Below are 21,423 nucleotides of genomic sequence, written 5' to 3'. Positions count from 1 at the left end.
TACCAGAGCCTTCCACTTCTCATAGCTGACCCTGAAACGATGTTCGAGCTGTCTCCACCTTTCGTCGCGCAGTCTCTGCCCTTTTCAGTTAACCTGCGGACCCTCTCACTTTTCGTGGCTCTTGTTGTGATATCTCATTAGCAGCCTCTGTTCAATCATTCGCTGGCAGAAGTGACTCCACACCAGTCTGGCCTCTTCCTGCTGCTCTGTTTGTTCTGATGAAGGCTTGAAGTTTGCGAGGTGTTGCTGCAGCTGCTCAACTTGCTACCCCATCTCTATCACCTTTAGTGAAACTACCTCTTTCTGACATTCTAAATCAAATCAATTCTAGGTAAGGTTTGGATAAGTGAGTAGGTATTTATACTCTAATTCACTGTAATTTAAACCTTAGTACGTGGTATAAACATGTATAATGCTTGTAACAAAGGCTTGAACAAACACCGTACCAAAACAATTACACTATTAACTTACAGGTGAAAAGTAATAATAGGTGTACGCTGACCCTTAATGTTTTGTAACTATATATATATATATATCCCTTTTTTTTATTAATATATTTTTTTTTTAGTAAGTATCAAATATATTTTTCCAGTATACAACACTACCAGCGATACATTAAGATAGAAGGAACAAATGCATAAATCCAGCCTCTTGAAATACAACTATTTCCAGTCCTTACGAATTGTAATCTTAAGTCTCTTATTAGCTGTTCACAAGGCTAGGACCACCTTCAAACCCTTGACTTGTACTTGCGTGTCTGACTTTCCTGTTAGTCTTGACCTTATGTTGCCTCACGATGCTTCCTTATGTGGAGATTTTCTTCTTACGTTGCAGGTAGGTGCAAAACTCTTATCTGGCAGATGACAGTGCCTACCAGGATTTGGGAATCTTGTAGACGTTTTACAGCTGGGTAAGATTCTTCTTTCTCTCTTGCTCGTGAAGAGCATTGAGTTCTCACTGTAGCTCCCTCCAGTAACCACAGCACAACCGTTCCTTGATTTTAACTGGCGGCTTTATCTGTAGATTTAGTCAGAATTATCACCTTCCGTGAGAACTATAAAGTAAATGAAAAATACAGTTAAGCACACTCTTACAACCTTATTTACGAGTGACTTATTAGCTTGGTATAACTCTGAAGTGCTTACATACATAAAACAGTTTAGCTGGCGCTATAACAGTATTAGATAAACACATGAATAAAGGAAAAAATACCTCATTGGCTGCTTATTACAGAAGGGAGGAAATCAAGCTTCACACTTATTATTCCTGGCATGAATTCACGCTTCATCCTTAATTATTATAACGTTACCATCCTAACATATACGCTTCAAACTTTATGAACTACACCCGATGACATGAAAACTTAGCTAACACAGCGCGGGATTGCCTTCCCTCCAAAAGTGTGTTGCTACAATAAGGATCCCCGTTACAACAGTTATTAGCTACGTAGTTCCGCTTCTCTTATCATTTCCCCGCACAGCAGACACGTAAACAATTCAAACACAAAACAACGACATAACCTGTAAGTCTAACTGGCAGTTACATTGTGTACAGGCCACCTAGCTAATAAAATACTGGGGCTAGCGGTCATTAGTTACATTTCAACCATAGCGATTCCCTAATTGAGGTACAACAGAGTTCACCGGCGAATGCCGGAAATAATAACTAAACCAACGAACGACAAGTGGTGGAGGCTACCAGAATGAAGAGAGAAATTTTTCCGAATAAACGCGGTGAGTGAAAAACGTAATTACATATCTCATTCTACCGTTATACGACTTTGTATGCGTTGTTTGTTGGCAACATTGATATTTACGTAGTATTTGGAACGGATTCCTGTTGGAACGTTCCACAAAGTATGCCCACCTGTTGTACGAAGACGCAAAGTGTTTGATGAGATGAAGGCTCGACTCAAGAGAATGTAAATGGACTACGCACTGCTGTAGCCGGCCACATTGAAGATTATGGTCATCGGATCGCCTAAAAAAACTCTACACACCTGAAGATGTGGAAGAGCCTCAATCTTCTATTGATTTTCATTTCCATATATATAAAGGATGAGGCTATAGAGTGGCTATGCGGACTTAAGAGTCTACATTGGAAAGTTGAAATCCCCTGCATGTTAGCTCGTGGGAAAACCCCCTTTTAGGTCTTTACATGTTTAGTATAGTTCAGGGTTCATATCGTTTGTTTATGCTCGGTGAGATTGGAGTTGAACACATGGGAAAAGGTACCACGCCATTTTTACAGTAGGATTCAGTCTGGATATTGGTAGGGTTAAGTGCAATGGCAGGTAACAGACTGCGTGTATGTACATGGAACATTAGAGGGAGCCATAACCCCATTAAAAGGAAGAAGGTACTGTCTTTTTGAAAAAAGAAAATACTGATATTGCCCTGTTGCAAGAAACTCATTTGGATGATAAGGAGCATCTGAAATTTCAACAAGGGGGGTTTGGTCAAGTGTTTTTCTCATCATTTACATCCAGAAGTAGAGGTGTAGCAATTCTTGTGAAAAAGAACCTACCACTTAAGGTCTTGAATTGTGTGAAAGATACATTTGGTGGTTTTGTTATAATTAATGGTACTTTACAAGGGCAGAACATTTCCATAATGAATATTTACTTCCCCCCTGCCCACCCCCCTGATTTCCTCACTAAGGTATTTATAGACTTCTCAGAATTAAACTCAAACACTGCAGTGGTTGGAGGAGATTTTAATTGTTTGTTGAACCCCCTTATTGATAAGTTTCCCAGCAGTATAGCTTCACTCTCTCCTCGAGTCACTTAAAGTCACTTAAAGCTATTTGTGATGATCTGGGGTATTCTGATGTTTGGAGAACCTTTCATCCCTCCAACAGAGAGTTAACTTTTTTCTCTTCACCTCATGGATGTCAGACTAGAATAGATTACTTTTGTATGCCCAGGACATCTTTGCAGTCTGTTTTATCCACCAGGATAGGAAGCATAATCATATCTGATCATGCGGAGGTGATCCTGGACATAAAACTCAATGGGGTATCCAATCTGTCAAGACATTGGAGGTTGAATACCACCATTCTTGAAGACCATACATTTACATCATATTTTATTACAGAGTTTAACTTCTTTGGGGTAGGGGGCAGTATTCGGAAGTTTGGATGACTGAGGTGCCCAAAGTAAACTGCCTGTTACTCAGGCCCAGAAGCTAGGATATGCATATAATTGGTAGTATCGGATAGAAAACAAAATAATGACTGTGAGTATAACAGAACTGATGTAGCAGGAGAAAACACGAGGAGAATCCACCCGGGAAAACATTTTTTTTCAGCTCACCACTGATTATAATGGCTGTCTATGGGAATATAAAAGGAATACCTCCCAGATTGCAGTTCCTAGGGCTTCCACTAGATGTCAACAGTCTTTAGAAAGTGTTTCAGGCTTGTTTTTTGAAAAATTAGCTAGAATTTGTAAGTTGCTCCCATTTTGGCTATAGTGTTGTGGTGCATGTCGGCGAGGGCGCGCACTTCGTTATTTATCTCCGGTAATGAACATACTATTCATCATCTTAAATTTGATAGTTTATTTACATATTAGGGTACCTGAGGATTGATTAGAAATGTTGTTTGACTTGTTTGGACAAAGTTTATTGGTAACTTACGGGATTCATTTGTATGCATTTTGAACGAGGGAAACCGCTGGATTATTGAGTCAAGCGAGCCAACTACACTGACTCTTTTGGGATATAAAGGAGGACTTTATCGAACAAAAGGACTATTTGTGATTTAGCTGGAACCCTTTGGATTACAAACAGAGGAAGATCATCAAAGGTAAGTCATTTATTTTATCGCTATTTCTGAGTTTCGTGATGCCTCTGCTTGGTTGGAAAATGTTTGTAATGCGTTTGTATGCGGGGCACTGTCCTCAGATAATCGCATGGTGTGCTTTCGCCGTGAAGCCTTTTTGAAATATGTCAAAGCGGCTGGATTAACAAGAAGTTAAGCTTTTAAACAATGTGAGACATTGTATTTTCATGAATGTTTAATATTACGAATTTTGAATTTCGCGCTCTGCAATTTCACCAGATGTTGGCCAGACGCTAGCGTCCCACCTGCACGAAAGAGGTTAAAGCATTTTTCTCTATTAACTCTCAATCAACAGATAACCTCTTGCTCCTTTGGGAAACCTGTAAAGCGTATGCCAGGGGTCTGATTATGTCATACACAGCCACTAAGAGGCAGAAAAAGCGTGAAAAGCAAAAAACTTTAGAGGGTGAATTAGGAACTAAAGAGAAGGACTACATTAAAACTCCCACTCCTGCCCTATTAAAGGAAATATCAGTCCTTAGATCAACGTTGGACTCTCTCCTAACACAGGACGCTGAAAAGAAAATGAGATTTTCTTTTCAGCAAAAGCTATATGAACATGGCGATAAGCTAGCAAAGTACTTGTTGTACCTAGCTAAAAAGAGAGCCGACTCAGTCAATTGCTGCTATTACTGATTCTGATGGCAATCATTTATATGAAAATAAATTGATAAATGACTTAAGAAATTTTATGCAAATCTTTAGAACTGACAAATGACGCAACCAAATTAATGGAGGACTTATTTTCTAAGATTGAGCTCCCTACTATCTCCGAAGAACAGAGGTCTCTCCTTAATGCCCCTATTAGAGGAAGAGATAATGTTTGCAATTAAGAATCTGCAAAATGTTAGGGCCCCAGGACCAGACGGGTTTTGTGGTGAGTTCTATAAGGAGTTCCATGGCCTGATCCTTGAGCCATTGCGTGATATGTTTAACCACTCATTTTCAAATGATCAGCTTCCTCAAACACTGAGAGAAGCCAACATATCMCTTATTCTCAAAAAGGGAAAATGCCCAGAGTCTTGTTCCTCGTACAAACCCATTTTCCTTCTGAATGTGGGTAGAAAATTGCTTTCTAAAATACTAGCCACAAGATTAGAGGACTCACTGCCACTAATTGCGAAAGGAGACCAAACTGGCTTCATTAAGGGCCATAAGTCATGTAACAATGTCAGGCGGCTTCTTAATGTAATTCAAGCCTACCAACGAAGTGCTATGGATGGTCTTGTGCTCTCCCTAGATGCTGAGAAAGCATTTGATTGTGTAGAGTGGTCTTACCTATTCTTTGCTCTAACTAAATTTGGTCTAGGGGACAACTTTATAAAATGGGTGAAAGTTTTATATGATGATCCTCAGGCTGCTGTCCTTACTAATGGGCTAAGGTCARATAGCTTCTCTATAMAYAGARGTACCAGACAGGGCTGTCCTTTGTCCCCTCTCCTATTTGYACTCRYTATGGAACCACTGGCCGAGGCCATCAGGGTAACGCCTGCTATACAGGGGCTGCTCATTGGTGATGTTCACCATAAAATAAGCTTGTATGCTGATGATGTCCTGATATTCATCTCTAGTCCCGAGACTTCAATTACATCTCTTGTTAATATTATTGAATTATTCAGCGAATTCTCAGGCTACAAGATTAACTTAACTAAATCAGATGCTATGCCACTTGGTAACCTTCACTCTGTACCTAATACTTCTCCCCCCTATCCTTTTAAATGGTCTCCCTCAGGTTTTACGTATCTGGGTATATTTGTAACTCCTAAATTCCAGCAAATGTACAGAGCCAATTTTGTCTTGTTTGATACAATAAGACAGGATCTGGAGCGCTGGAACTCTCTTCCGATTTCATGGTTGGGTAGAATATCCCTCTTGAAAATGAACATTTTACCTAGACTACTTTACCTAATCCAAATGATTCCAGTATTACCTTCCAGTAAGGTAATAAAGGATGTAAATGGATGGCTAAGTTCCTTTTATATGGAGTAAACGCAAGCCAAGACTTAAGATGGAAATATTGCAGCTGCCAAGTTCTATGGGSGGCTTGGATCTGCCCAATATCAGGTTCTATCAATGGTGTGCCCACCTATGTTATATTTCTGACTGGATCACAAATGATGACTCCTCTATTTGGTTAGACATTGAGACTTCTTTCAAAATACCCCTTACAGGATCTTTTATTTTTCAGAAGTTTCAAGTCTGTAGAAAATCACTGCAGTAATCCCATTACACTTAACACACTCAAAGTATGGAGGTCAGTTCAGTGTTTTTTGGGAAGGTCCAAACTAACCTCTGCTCTTACCCCAATTCTTAACCCAGATTTTGGTCTAGGGTTGCTGGATGCTGGCTTTAACTTTTGGCATAATAAGGGCATACGCAGACTAAATGATTTATTTGCTGATAAGATTGTCATTTTAGCAGATGGTTGAGAAATACCGACTCCAAAAGCAGGACTTTTTCCGCTTCCTACAAGTAAGACATATTAAGAAGAGCACCACCTTAATTGGCAACCCTGATGTGTCTGTCATTGAAATAATGTTTTTTTTCCCCCACAAAGGAAAATGTCTGTAAGTCTGTTTTATGATGCTGTAAGGTTCTTTTCTGCTGTCGACACAGAGGGTGAAACAAGTGTGGGAGAAAGAATTGTCTGTTACTATTGACGAAGAGATGTGGGAGGACATTTTGAGATATGCAATCGTACTAGAGCAATCCAGTTTGCATATATCCCCAAATCGCAGACATGCTTTTAGCCCCTCTTCCTCTTTTCCTCAGTGTCTCAAATGTAAAACTGATACAGGCACCCTAACACATTGTTTATGGTCATGTACCAAAATACAAAGATACTGGTCTGGCGTTCTGCAAGAAATTGAAAAGATCCTAGGGGTTGATCTAGAATTGGACCCAGTTTCTTTACTGTTAGGTCTCCCTAGTAGGCATGTTACTTCTGTGGGTAAGAGGCTTTACAACATCCTTACCTTTGCAGCAAGGAAAAACATCCTCTTACAGTGGATTAGTGATAAGGTTCCTTCTATTAAAGATTGGCATAAGATACTATTTGAATGGGTGCCACTGGAATATCTGACATGTTCATTGCATTCTGAACCAGATGGGAACCTTATCTAAATGATCTAGAACCTGAGGTAGCAGCTATTATGCTGCAAAGATTCTCTTAGAATGGTGGTGATCTATGTATTTCAGAATTACACTGTACGTTCCATGGTTTAAAAACTGAGCTTTTTTGTTTAATTTCTGTTTGTATGCTTGTTTAAAATGTATGTATTGAGACGCAATGATGGGGATGGGGTGTGAGAGAAGCGGGGAGAGGAAGATGGTGTGTAAGAGTAAGTGAGTGCTGTTTTTTATTTTTTTACATCTCTTAATATGGGTGAAATTCCAATAAAAATACTGTTACCAAAAAAACAGGTCTTCCCAGGCAGACATTTTAGGAGATCAAATTGACTGGATAACATTAAACCACTCTGCAAATGTTCTGTATGATGCTTTTCTCAATGTTTGCTCAGAGTTTAACTCTTAACGTAATGGAGAGTATTCAAAACATGTTGATCCTGCCTTGTTCATAAAATTCTACAATCAACAATTTCTGAGATATTGGCACACATTCCCAATCAAGAACAGCTGGGGCGGCAGGTAGCCTAGTGGTTAGAGCGTTGGACTAGTAAACGGAAGGTAAGATTGAATCCCCGAGCTGACAAGTTAAATCTGTCATTCTGCCCCTGAACAAGGCAGTTAACCAACTGTTCCTAGGCCGTCATTGAAAATATGAATTTGTTCTTAACTGACTTCCCTAGTTAAAAGGTCAAATAAAATGCAATTTTCACTTGTAAGATACACAATTAGTTCACCACTAGAGGGATTCCTTGGGTCACACTGTAGACTGGAGGTAAATGAATAATGGTAATTATGCCAGTCTGCACTACTTTTCTAGCTCCTCTTTCTAACCAAAGATGCTGAGGACTTTTACAAAACAAACTCCATTCATCAATACTAAGATTAGTGTAGTCCACGGTCAATCAATGCTATAAATTCCTGAATCAAAACATGTAGGTAAACAGAATACACACAAACAGCCTTCTGACAAATATGGCTTTGGTAATATTTTATTTATTGTCCAGAGATTAAAAAGTGATATTTAATCCTAATAGGTCTATACTGTGCCCTTGAAAAAAGACAGATTGGTTTAACAGATACCTATAAAACAGTCAAAGCAATGTTATGTACCAGGGTAAGCCACTATGCAGTATAAGAGCAGTGAAGGCATTGTGTGTGAACAAATGTCTCTCCCAAAATGAACAACATTTAGTTCCAAATTCCATATCATGTATTTGCATTTTTAATTATACAATACTTTGTCCACTCAATCAGACATATTTCTCAAAGTATCCCTTACATTTAAGCACATTATAGTAACTTTGGTCAGCAAACTATAGACAACCTATTGGCGCAATACTTGGTCATAATTCTGAGCAAACCCACTTAGATGGAAATTGTTAGTGTATTTTACAAGCCTCAAAATAGGATTGTTTGAATGATATACCTTTTCCAAACTCATCTGTGAGCACGTTTCCTATTTTCAGCCCTTGGGCTGAAGCACAAAGCATTGGTAATCAACAAATAGTTTATCATAGAAAGCTTTAAAAATCCAATTAAGTGCAAAGAGTCAAAATCAATATTGCAAATGTGCAGCAGTAAGTCAGGAAAGTACGGCAGAATTTCAGCATGAGCCATTAGCCCACATCTTCCTGCTTGCCGTTCCATCAGTGGCTTCTGTTGAGTCGAATGGCAACATTAGGGCTTCTAAAACGTATGAGGAGAGGTTACTGCATACACCACCACATCACTACCAATGAGGCAAGAAGGCCCAGCAAGGGCTTGCCAGTGCCAATGGATGTGGCTCCGTTGCATAGGTCATTGGAGCAACAATCAAAGGTGAATTTTGGTACAGATGGGAACATCTGGGCCAATTGATTGAAGTCGCAATCAGAGCCCTTGATGCACTGCCGAGTGATCTGTCCCCCTGTGCCAAATAACATACGAGTTACAGGGGAATGCAGAGAAATGGGAGGATTTTCATAATTTGATTCAGATTACACATTTTACGGCACCTCTCTCAGTCAGTTTCAGGCAGGCATCGTCAGAAGGGCAGTCCTGTGTTTTTGTGCAGTTCCCTGTCTGATCCTTGCATGTGAAACAGCGGATGGCAGAGCCTGAGAAAACAAGGTGAGACACTTAGCCCTTCACATGACTCATCATTCCACTTCCCTTTTGATTAGCTACTGTGATTTGGTCAAATGTTCCATCCTTGATTGCGATACAGTTTTGGAAAACTTGAACTCAACTTGAATAGCATCCCAAAAAGACTTTACATATACAAAACATATACTTACTGTTTTACCACAAATGTCCACTTATGTTTTTGGAAGCTTTTGTTTCCTCCTGAGTTTTCATTAGCTCAGGAAGTGCGATGCAAAACACTTCTGTGGGAATCTGTTAAAACGGCGCACAGTAAATGCATCTTTTGTATTTGTAAACTAATTTTTGCATGCTATGAACGTAGAGTGAGGTTTCCAAAACCGTATTGTATGCAGTGATTATTAACGGTTAGACAGAGCATTGTAAATGTGAACCCTATGGCTATATGACCTTCAATTTGAGAGCTAGCGGAGACTCAACAGTATCAAAGAACCAACTTTAAAGGCAGAAAAATGATTACTTACCCAATCCAAATATTGCAAAACAGAACACTAAGCACATCCCGGGATAATTAGTCATGATTTTCATTTCTGCTGACTGTCACTTCTGGATAAGAAAAGAGAATCATTTAAAGCTATACTCCTTAGTTGCTAAATCCATTTTTGGACGTGTAAATTAATTATATATACCCATTAATTTTTGAAGAATAACTTAAATTCCTCATAAGCTTATTTCAACTGTTGTATCCCATCAAAGCCCAAAATAAGCTTCTTTTAATGTATAGCCTCAAAACATGGTTAAAACTATCATTTTGATGGCAGTTTATGAATTAGTGTTACATTTTTCATTTATTTATTTTGCTCCTTTGCACCCCATTATTTCTATCTCTACTTTGCACTTCCTTCCACTGCAAACCAACCATTCCAGTGTTTTTTTTATTTTTTTTTTATTAACTTGCTATATTGTATTTACTTCGCCACCATGGCCTTTTTTATATTTTTATTTATTTATATATATTTTGTTTGCCTTTCACCTCCCTTACCTCACATTGTATATAGACTTATTTTTCACTGTATTATTGACTGTATGTTTGTTTTACTCCATGTGTAACCATGTGTTGTTGTATGTGTCGAACTGATTTGCTTTATCTTGGCCAGGTCGCAATTGTAAATGAGAACGTGTTCTCAATTTGCCTACCTGGTTAAATAAAGGTAAAATAAATAAAATAAATTCTCCAGGCCCATCCCTCAGCGTTTTACCAAAACAGGGGCATGGTGACTTTGTTATTGTGTCAATTAAGGACTGGGGGTAAAAACCTATACAGTTACATATCGGGATATTATGTTTGACGCTATATCATTTTGACTATCGCAATATACATTTTTTGCGCTAGTTGGCTGTACCTGCACCAAAACTCCACTGTTAGTGCGTCATAGTTTGTTAACCATCTTTTTATGGCGCCTATTTGTTTTCAGCACTTGCATTTCCCTGACTGATCCAAACTAGTTATCGTGGCTCTCTCTTGTCCCTAGGCAGCAGACATAWGGGGAGATATGTTTGAAACATCGAATCACAATACACATATTGGCACCGGCTAAGTATTGTGACAATGGGTGCGTTCGTAAAGTCACTCTGGCCATCTACTCCGATTTCAGAGCACTCTCGTCTGAATGTGCCAGAGCGCAGAATAACTGATTAATTTACAAAAGCTCAACACCCGTTGAATATGACCGGTGTCGGTAAACGTCGGCAAAAAACGCGTAATTAAATTGTTGCCGGCAGCAAAGTTGCAGTCACCAACGCTCTGGAAAACAACCTAACCAGCTCTGCAAGGGCGAGTAAAATGGTCAGACTGAGGTGTTCTCTCATTTGTGTCTGGAAGTATCTAGCCAACGTTAGCCAATTAGCTCGGGTGCTTGACTGCCGTTGTGAGGTCAGAACGGTCGGATCAACACTACTCATCGGCCAGAGCGTCCAGAGTGCGTTCTGAGCGCTCCTAGGGCGAAACTCTCAATCTACGAATGGACAATGTGACAACGCTCTGAATTTACGAACGCCCAACTCTGGCACTTCCGATTGAATTTACGGACACACCCAATCGTGAGATCACTGGCAAGTCACATGACTAGGTCATTTCAATGACACACTTTCCGGATTACGTCCAAACGCATTTCCTAATGAAAGCCATGACACATTTTTAACAATGCGTTTTTCCTGATAAATGAGTTCATTGCATCCGCCGTGGAGCCCCGTTTCATATTACCATACGTCCAAGCTGCTTGCCATAGTTGAAGTAATCACGAAAAAAACATACCTTATATAAGGCTTTTTCACGCTGCCATCTCGTATTAGTTCTATTGAACACCAACTCGCCTTCAGAACGTTCTATTCCCAGTTTATTATTCTACTTCACAATGCTTGCTTTGTGTTTGTGTTGGCAATGAGACCTGCCCACGTTGTTTGTAGTTAACTACTTCTCGTTATGCAGACATAAGCACACTTGGCACCATTGAGGTGCGGATGTTTACTACACAAGTTGTTATTTTTTAGTTTCGTCCTAAGAACAGATTGTAGTAGTAAAATAAAAAGGGATACATCTTTTGGTGCAATCAAATTCTAAGCATCACTCCAGTCAAAACAGGCTCTGCGAACGTTCCATTCCATTCGTTTGCTATGGGCTCGCGCTAGTGTTCCAGCTTAGCCAACGGTATTTTGCCATTTTTCAGCTTTATCTCTATATGCATCTGCCATGGCTTTGGTTTACAGTAACCTGACCAACACAGTAGCTAGTGATAGCCCAAAAAGTCCAGACTTGATCAGCTGGCAGGACTAAGGTCACGTTAGTTACGGTAGCTAACATTAGCTGTGTACCTAAAGCTATGCTAGATAGCCAACTACACCACATTAACTCAAATAGTTACGTTAGTTCATATATTGAAATTTTTTTACGAAATAGGTCTTTACTTACCCTGCTTGCTCGAACAACGAAAGCAAAATTGCAAGCAGGTTCTTCGGAACTCGAAATATATCAACCATGGCCCCTCCCCTTCAGAAAAATAAACTGCCGACTACTGGGGAGCGTAGTTTGGTGGTGACACCAACCTATTAAGTAAATTCAGTATTATTTAAGGTGTGATGTTATATTCAGTGTACAACAATTTACATTTCATAATACTGTATTACGAATCATTGGTAATTTAATAACTGATTCATTCCTTAATTCCCGATACAGCCTGGTTCGAATCCAGGCTGTATCACAACCGGCCGTGATGTGGAGTCCCATAAGGCGGCGCACAATTGGCCCAGCGTCGTCCGGGTTTGGCTGGTGTAGGCCATCATTGTAAATAAGATTTTGTTCTTAACTGACTTGCCTAGTTAAATAAAGGTTAGATTAAAAAAATACAAATAATAATCATTAAATCGACACATGACATGAGCCATACCAAGTTGGAGGTTGAAGTGCATTTCAAAATGGCCAACTCTTTGAACCGAAACTCTTATCTTCAGGTAGACTAACTGATTACCCCACAACTGCCTAAACCGGTTTGTTTCGGAAAATTAATGTCAGGGCAAAATTTGGCTGGGTTTTACAATGCATCTTTGGAATGTGCTATATTCATTGGAATAGATAACTACATGAACTGAATTGAGAACTGTAATACAGTTGTCATAGACTGAATGCTAGTCATAAGAAAGACCAACTTACTGCACCCTACTTTACATTAGTTATCATGACATGAATGGGTGAAATGAGGCTATTGGTTTACACTAGTAGGCCAACAACTCAACAGCTGAACAAAGGTCAGACTACAGAGGCCACTTGAGGAATATCTGGCAACATCAAGACAATTTCCAAAACAGACAATTGTGAGCTCGTCTCAGTATGCCATTTGTGTGGGATCAGCATTGTTGTTTTAATCAAACAATTTGATGAATGTCTTTGTGAATTGTGCTTTTAACCTGACACAATCTCTGCAGAAGTGAAAGTTGAACTAAGATCGGCCTATTAAGAAACATTTTGTACAATGTTCTTCAATGGGCATCTTGGTTTTCAACTTTGACTTCTATAGAGATTGTGTAATGTACTGTATGCACACTTTTTCTCTATCAAAAATAGTCTTTAAAACATTGATCGCATCCAATTTCTAATTGATCTTTTTATTCTTATGAATCTATTTCTCAGTTACTGCAGGTAATTGAACAGAAAATWAAAAAAAATGATATCAACTAAATAAATCCATCACAACAATGTATGAACAAAAAATGTTATGTGCTTACAAATTCAGCATTTAGAAAAACAAACACACAAGTTTATGAGGTAAAAAACTTATACTGAACAAATATCTACATGCAAATCAAATGAGGTTTGAAATTATAATAGAAAACAGCCAGACATTATTGCACAGTTCAGTACAAGGGGAAAACAAGATTAAAACAGTTATTACCCACAAAATATGTCTTGCCATTCATAGGCAAGAAGAACAGAAGGCAAACGCCTTCATTCCATATTTAGAGAAAATTATTTTAAAATAATACATAACAGCACACATCTTCCTGGCAACATTGTCAAAGATAAAACCTCTCTGAAAAAAACTGAATTTGCTCTGCTAAGCCAGGGTATTTTCATGTCCAGTTATGCACAGTTGAAGTTGGAAGTTTACATACACTTTAGCCAAATACATTTAAACTCAGTTTTTCACAATTCCTGACATTTAATCCGAGTAAAAATTCCCTGTCTTAGGTCAGTTAGAATCACCACTTTATTTTAAGAATGTGAAATGTCAGAATAATTGTAGAGTATGATTTTTCAGCTTTTATTACTTTCATCACATTCCCAGTGGGTCAGAAGTTTACATACACTCAATTAGTATTTGGTAGCATTGCCTTTACATTGTTTAACTTGGGTCAAACGTTTCAGGTAGCCTCCCACAATAAATTGGGTGAATTTTGGCCCATTCCTCCTGACAGAGCTGGTTTAACTGAGTCAGGYTTGTAGGCCTCCTTGCTCGCACACGCTTTTTCAGTTCTGCCCACACATTTTCTATAGGATTGAGGTCAAGCATTCGTGATGGCCACTTTTGTACCTGTTTCCTCCAGCATCTTCACAAGGTCCTTTGCTGTTGTTCTGGGATTGATTTGCACTTTTCGCACCAAAGTACGTTCATCTCTAGGAGACAGAACGCAGCTCCTTCCTGAGCGGTATGACGGCTGCGTGGTCCCATGGTGTTTATACTTGCGTACTATTGTTTGTACAGATGAAAGTGGTACCTTCAGGCGTTTGGAAATTGCTCCCAAGGATGAACCTGACTTGTGGAGGTCTACAATTTTGTTTCTGAGGTCTTGGCTGATTTCTTTTGATTTTCCCATGATGTCAAGCAAAGAGTGTAGGGGGTGGGTCCCAAAGACAGTCAACTTAGTGCATGTAAACTTCTGACCCACTGGAATTGTGATACAGTGAATTATAAGTGAAATAATCTGTCTGTAAACAATTGTTGGTCCTAACCTAAGATGTCCTAACCGACCTGCCAAAACTATAGTTTATTAACAAGAAATTTGTGGAGTGGTTGAAAAATTAGTTTTAATGACTCCAACCTAAGTGTATGTAAACTTCTGACTTTAACTGTATCATGAAAATTATATTAGTAATCTGTTAGCTGTAAATCATTCTTAGATCGTAACAGGTTTTTGTCCACTGCTATCATCTCTAGTCTAGTCACCTACCGACAACGCCTGGCCCACGGACCTCCTCCACATTCCCATTAGCATTGGTGATCTTCCGATAACGACAAGCATTCTCAGGGAGGGCATCATTTGCCATTTCAATCCTGAGGGTAGAATTTAATGTAGGGAAGTTATGACAGCTGTATTATGATCCATTTACCCATATCTTTTTAATCATTATCAGGAGCTGAAATCAGTAGAGGAAATAGTGGTACCTGATCCGGTAGGTGAAGAAGAAATGTGGAGGATGCACTGAGCTGAGCTCCGGTAAGAATGAGGTAGACACTGAAACAGTAATATCCCCGTTGCGGAAACACACTGCTTATCATGGACGTACCTGTGAATAGGGACAAAGCTTAAACCTTCAAAATCCTTTGGAAGCCTTGATTTGAATGCATGTTAACTACATATTAGTGGTGTTCCCACCAAAAAATAAATAAATCTTGGTCGACCAAGAGTTGTCTGTTCTTTGAAAAAAAAATTAAACATGTATTTTTCCAATAATAGACACATCCTATGTGTTTAAATCAAGTCAACTACAGTGCATTTGGAAAGTATTCAGACCCCTTGACTTTTTGTTACATTACAGACTTCTAAAAATCATAAAATAAGAATTTTTCCTCAATCTACACACAATACCCCACGACAAAGCAAAAAAACAGGTTTAGACATTTTAGTAAATGTATTAAAAATAAAACAGAAGTATTCAGACCTTTTGATATGAGACTCGAAATTGAGCTCAGGTGCATCCTGTTTCCATTGATCATTCTTGAGAGGTTTCTACAACTTGATTGGAGTCAACCTGTGGTAAATTCAATTGATTGGACATGATTTGGAAAAGGCACACACCTGTCTATACAAGGTCCCACAGTTGACAGTGCATGTCAGATTGTGTCGAGGCACAGATCTGGGGAAGTGTACCAAAAACTTTCTGCAGCATTGAAGGTCCGCAAGAACACAGTGGCTTCCATCATTCTTAAATGGAATAAGTTTGGAACAACCAAGACTCTTCCTACAGCTGGCCGCCTGGCCAAAATTAGCAATTGGGGAAGAAGGGAGGTGACCAAGAACTCAATGGTCACTCTGACAGAGTTCCAGTGTTCCTCTGTGGAGATGGGAGAACCTTCCAGAAGGACAACCATCTCTGCAGCACTCCACCAATCAGGCCTTTATGGTAGAGTGACCAGACAGAAGCCACTCCTCAGTAAAAGACACATGACAGCCCACTTGGAGTTTGCCAAAAGGCACCTAAAGACTCTCAGACCATGAGAAACATGCCAAGCGTCACATCTGGAGGAAACCTGGCACCATCCCTACGGTGAAGCATGGTGGTTGGAGCATCATGCTGGGGGGGGGTTCAGCCTAAGTAAGTTACGGTATTAAGACTAAACAGGATTCGCTCTTAGGCCTTCAGCTCAATGGCGGTTATACAAGGCTGCTACACTAAGCCTATAAATGATAATGACATTACTGATCCAAGATGGCGTAGCAGTCAGACGTCTTTGTTCTTCGTATTGGCAGACTCAACAGCCTTGGTTTCTCAAATGATTGCCTCGCCTGGTTTACCAACTACTTCTCTGATAGAGTTCAGTGTGTCAAATCGGAGGGCCTGTTGACCGGACCTCTGGCAGTCTCTATGGGGGTGCCACAGGGTTCAATTCTTGGGCTGACTCTCTTCTCTGTATACGTCAATGATGTCGCTCTTGCTGCTGGTGAGTCTCTAATCCACCTCTACGCAGACGACACCATTCTGTATACTTCTGGCACTTCGTTGGACACTGTTAGCTAACCTCTAGACGAGCTTCAATGCCATACAACTCTCCTTCTGTGGCCTCCAACTGCTCTTAAATGCAAGTAAAACTAAATGCATGCTCTTCAACCGATCACTGCCTGCACCTGCCCGCCCGTCCAGCAACACTACTCTGGACGGYTCTGACTTAGAATATGTGGACAACTACAAATACCTAGGTGTCTGGTTAGACTGTAAACTCTCCTTCCAGACTCACATTAAGCATCTCCAATCCAAAATTAAATCTAGAATCGGCTTCCTATTTCGCAACAAAGCATCCTTCACTCATGCTGCCAAACATACCCTCGTAAAACTGACCATCCTACTGATCCTCGACTTCGGCGATGTCATTTATTTATAAAATAGCCTCCAACACTCTACTCAACAAATTGGATGCAGTCTATCACAGTGCCATCCGTTTTGTCACCAAAGCCCCATATACTACCCACCATTGCGACCTGTACGCTCTCGTTGGCTGGCCCTCGCTTCACTCTCGTCGCCAAACCCACTGGCTCCAGGTCATCTACAAGTCTCTGCTAGGTAAAGCCCCGCATTATCTCAGCTCACTGGTCACCATAGCAGCACCCACTCGTAGCACACGATCCAGCAGGTATATCTCACTGGTCACCCCCAAAGCCAATTCACCCTTTGGCCGCCTTTCCTTCCAGTTCTCTGCTGCCAATGACTGGAACGAACTGCAAAAATCTCTGAAGCTGGAGACTCATGTCTCCGTCACTAAGTTTAAGCACCAGCTGTCAGAGCAGCTCACAGATCACTGTACCTGTACATAGCCCATCTATCTACCTACCTCATCCCCATACTGTATTTATTTATTTATCTTGCTCCTTTGCACCCCAGTATCTCTACTTGCACATTCATCTTCTGCACATCTACCATTCCAGTGTTTAAATGCTATATTGTAATTACTTCGCCACCATGGCCTATTTATTGCCTTAACTCCCTTATCTTACCTCTCACTGTATATATACTTTTTTTCTTATTTTTTTTCTACTGTGTTATTGACTGTATGTTTTGTTTATTCCATGTGTAACTCTGTGTTGTTGTATGTGTCGAACTGCTATGCTTAATCTTGGCCAGGTCGCAATTGTAAATGAGAACTTGTTCTCAACTAGCCTACCTGGTTAAATAAAGGTGAAATTTAAAATTAATTTAAAAAAATAACTTAATCATCATAATAATAACAACAATAAGAAGGACATCAACAAAATGTAATATTATTATTATACATTTTTTCTGACAATTTGGAGCACTGTAGACACTAAATCGATTATAAATAATACAGGAGAGGCTGTTCTAACAAAATAAAGTGTAAAGCCTTTATTACAGTAAAGCAAAGATTTAAAAAAGCTGAATTTGTGAAATTGTTTACTTGACTTGTCGTTGCATGGTGCTCATGGAATCAGTAGGCTATTAAACAAACACTCAAACAGGCAACAGAAGCAGGATCTGTCTTATTTCTGTAGATATAGAGTACCAGCCAAAAGTTTGGACACCTACTCATTCATTTTAATATGTTCTACTTTGTAGAACAATTGTTTACACATCAAAACTATGAAATAACACATTTGGAATCATGTAGTAATGAAAAAAAAAAGTTAAACAAATCAAAAAATATTTTATATTTGAGAATCTTCAAAGTAGCCACCATTTGCCTTGAAAGCTTTGTACACTCTAGGCATTCTCTCAACCAGCTTCAAGGTAGTCACCTGGAATGCGTTTCAATTAACAGGTGTATCTTAATTTGTGTAATTTATTTCCTTCTTAAATGCATTTGAGACAATCAGTTGTGTTGTGACAAGGAAGACCAAGTCCATATTATGGCAAGAACAGCTCAAATGAGCAAAGAGAAACGACAGTCCATCATTACTTTAACACATGAAAGTCAGTCAATGCGGAAAATTAAGAACTTTGAAAGTTTCTTCAAGTGCAGTCGCAAAAACCATCAAGCGCTATAATGAAACTGGCTCTCATGAGGACCGCCACAGGAAAGGAAGACACAGTTACCTCTGCTGCAGAAGAAAAGTTGAATTACTGCAAAGAAACCACTACTAAAGGAAACCAATAATAATAAGAGACTTACTTGGGACAAGAAACACGAGCAATTGACAGACCGGTGGAAATCTGTCCTTTTGTCTGATGAGTCCAAATTTGAGATTTTTGGTTCCAACCGCTGTGTCTTTGTGAGATGCAGAGTAGGTGAACAGATGATGTCTGCATGTGTGGTTCCCACCGTGAAGCATGGTGGAGGTGGTGTAATGGTGTGGGAGTGCTTTGCTGGGGACACTGATTTATTTAGAATTCAAGGCACACTTAACCAGCATGGCTACCACAGCATTCTGCAGTGATATGCCAGCCCATCTGATTTGGGCTTACTGTGACTATCATTTGTTTTTCAACAGGACAATGACCAAACACACCTCCAGGCTGTGTAAGGGCTATTTCACCAAGAAGGAGAGTGAGAGTGATGCATCTGATGACCTGGCCACTACAATCACCCGACCTCAACCCAATTGAGATGGTTTGGGATGAGTTGGACCACAGAGTGAAGGAAAAACAGCCAACAAGTGCTCAGCATATGTGAGAACGCCTTCAAGACTGTTGGAAAAGCATTCCTGTCAGGGTTGTGTGCGGAGAATATTTGGAGTCAAACGCAGGACACAGGTCTGAGCGAAACCACAGAGTTTTTACTCAAAATAAATGCACAATTCCACAAAATGGAAAAGAAACAGATGCGTACACGTATCAAATACAACACCTAACGCACAAACAATCACGGACAAACATAAATGAAAGACAGAGGGTTAAATAGGGAACATGATGGGGGGAAATGAAACCAGGTGTGTAAAATACAGACAAAACCAAACGAAACTGAAAAATGGATCGATGGTGACTAGAAAGCCGGTGACGTCGACCGCCGAACACCACCCGAACAAGGAGAAGGGCCGACTTCGGCGGAAGTCGTGACAATTCCAAGTGAAGCTTGTTGCGAGAAAGCCAAGAGTGTGCAAAGCTGTCATCAAGGCAAATGATGGCTACTTCAAGATTCAAATATAAAATATATATTTTGATTTAACACTTTTTTGGTTACTACATGATTCCATATGTGTTATTTCATAGTTTTGATGCCTTCACTATTATTCTACAATGTAGAGAAAAATAAACACACTTTTTTTTTACTTGAAAGAGGTGTCCTAATTTTTGACTGATATTGTGTGTGTATATACACTGTGCTCGACTAAAGAAATCTCGGTCAACCAACAGCCTACACAGAAACTACGACCTCCCTGCATGTGTCAGTTAGGTATTTCAGAAAGGGAAAGATAATGTAGGTTACCTGAAGATCTGATCCCGGATGATGGGGTATTGTCCTGTTACCACATTATAGACGTACGAGGTAAACCACTCAGTAAAGCTGGACCCTAAGGTGAGAAATTAGAGTGAGAGGAAGCAAAATAATGAGTAAGTGTGAGACACTGCATAAGTTCAAACCCATTTATGTTGAGGAACTAACACATTGAATTTCAAAAAATATTATTTTAGCAAATAATTCAGTCTTTCATTTTTTTATTCCATTAATGGAGTGCTATGTTGCAATACAGCAGTTTATATTTCACATCTCCCATCATGCAGTTAGTCCACAATCTCAAGAATGGGAGCAATGCCGGCATCCTCTGTACCTTGAAGAATTCCTGGACTTACATAATAACCTAGTTGTTAAGCATCCAAATAAAAGTTTGCAATTGCTTAACTTGCAGTGAGATGTCGCCATGAAACATTTTCACACAAACTAACTGAAATATTTGTATAATATATGTAACAAACTAATAGCTCATCTTACCTGTGATGAACATGTCAATTGCAGATGGATCTTGTGCCATTTGATCCTATAATAGAAAAATGTAGAACAATCCTATTAGTCATCCATTAGTGTAAAGTACTTAAGTAAAATAATTTAAAGTTGTTTGTTGAGGCATTTGTACCATTTATATTTTTTATAACTTTTACTCAAGTACATTCCTAAAGAAAATGTACTTTTTACTCCATACATTTTCCCTGACACCCAAAAGTACTTGTTACATTTCGAATGCTTAACAGGATAGGAAAATKGTCAAATTCACACACTTATCAAGAGAACATTTCTGGTCATGCCTACTGCCTCTGATCTGGCAGACTCACTAAACACAAATGCTCTGTTTGTAAATTATGTCTGAGTGTTGGAGTGTGACCCTGACTATCTGTAAATTGTAAAATAGAAAATCATGCAGTCTGGTTTGCTTAATTTAAGGAATGTGAAATTTTTGTTTTTTTGAAACTTTTATTTTTGATACTTAAGTATATTTTAAATCAAAGACTTGTATACTTTTACTGGGTGACTTTTACACGAGTCATTGTATATTAAGATATTTTTTACTTTAACTCAAGTATTACAATTGGGTACTTTTTCCACCACTGCCATTAGTTAATTTCCATTATTCAACATTTTCTCCTGCCTGTGGTGAGATACCATAGGTAGAAAAGGGCTGCCCCTGGTGGCAAAGAGTTGTCCTTGCTCCAATTTATGAAACATAAACACTGGAAGCTGTTTGCAATTGACATGGTGAGAAAGCTAGAAAATGGCTCCCCCCAGTTGCAGTGAGTTGTATCTGTCAAAAATAACTTATGAAAGCTCAATACTGAAAGTTATATAAAGCTCAAATTAAGGAGTTGTTTATCATTACTAAGCGATGCTACAGACTTTCTTATTATTTTCATCCCTAACCTGTGTGTGAGAATAAAAGGCTGTCTCCCTGTTGTAATGGGGGTGGGGGCTGGGGTCTCATATGGAAACTGACCGGGCA

At 39.3% G+C, this 21,423-nt stretch overlaps 1 protein-coding gene across 1 annotated transcript; it reads right to left on the bottom strand.

Annotated features, from left to right (window-relative positions):
* Nucleotides 1-7,992: 7,992 nt before the first annotated feature.
* LOC111969227 (CD59 glycoprotein) lies at nt 7,993-12,112 on the bottom strand. Its single transcript, XM_023995235.2, has 4 exons — nt 12,023-12,112; nt 9,579-9,660; nt 8,967-9,068; nt 7,993-8,878 (listed from the first exon to the last, which is right to left on the bottom strand). Exons 2-4 carry the CDS (start codon nt 9,640-9,642, stop codon nt 8,679-8,681), a joined length of 366 nt encoding a protein of 121 aa, XP_023851003.1. The 5' UTR covers nt 9,643-9,660; nt 12,023-12,112; the 3' UTR covers nt 7,993-8,678.
* Nucleotides 12,113-21,423: the final 9,311 nt, after the last annotated feature.

Source organism: Salvelinus sp. IW2-2015, linkage group LG10 (genome assembly GCF_002910315.2).
Source record: "Salvelinus sp. IW2-2015 linkage group LG10, ASM291031v2, whole genome shotgun sequence".
NCBI lineage: Eukaryota > Metazoa > Chordata > Actinopteri > Salmoniformes > Salmonidae > Salvelinus > Salvelinus sp. IW2-2015.
The sequence above is the reverse complement of the archived record's forward strand: the minus strand, read 5'-3'. Positions and strand labels throughout refer to the sequence as shown.

Coding starts and splice junctions, on each gene's coding strand:
- LOC111969227 (XM_023995235.2), bottom strand. CDS start 9,642: ATGAAAATCATGACTAATTATCCCGGGATGTGCTTAGTGTTCTGTTTT. Junction 9,069..9,578: donor TTTTGCAATATTTGGATTGG/GTAAGTAATCAT, acceptor TTGTTTTCTCAG/GCTCTGCCATCCGCTGTTTC. Junction 8,879..8,966: donor CCTGAAACTGACTGAGAGAG/GTGCCGTAAAAT, acceptor TATTTGGCACAG/GGGGACAGATCACTCGGCAG.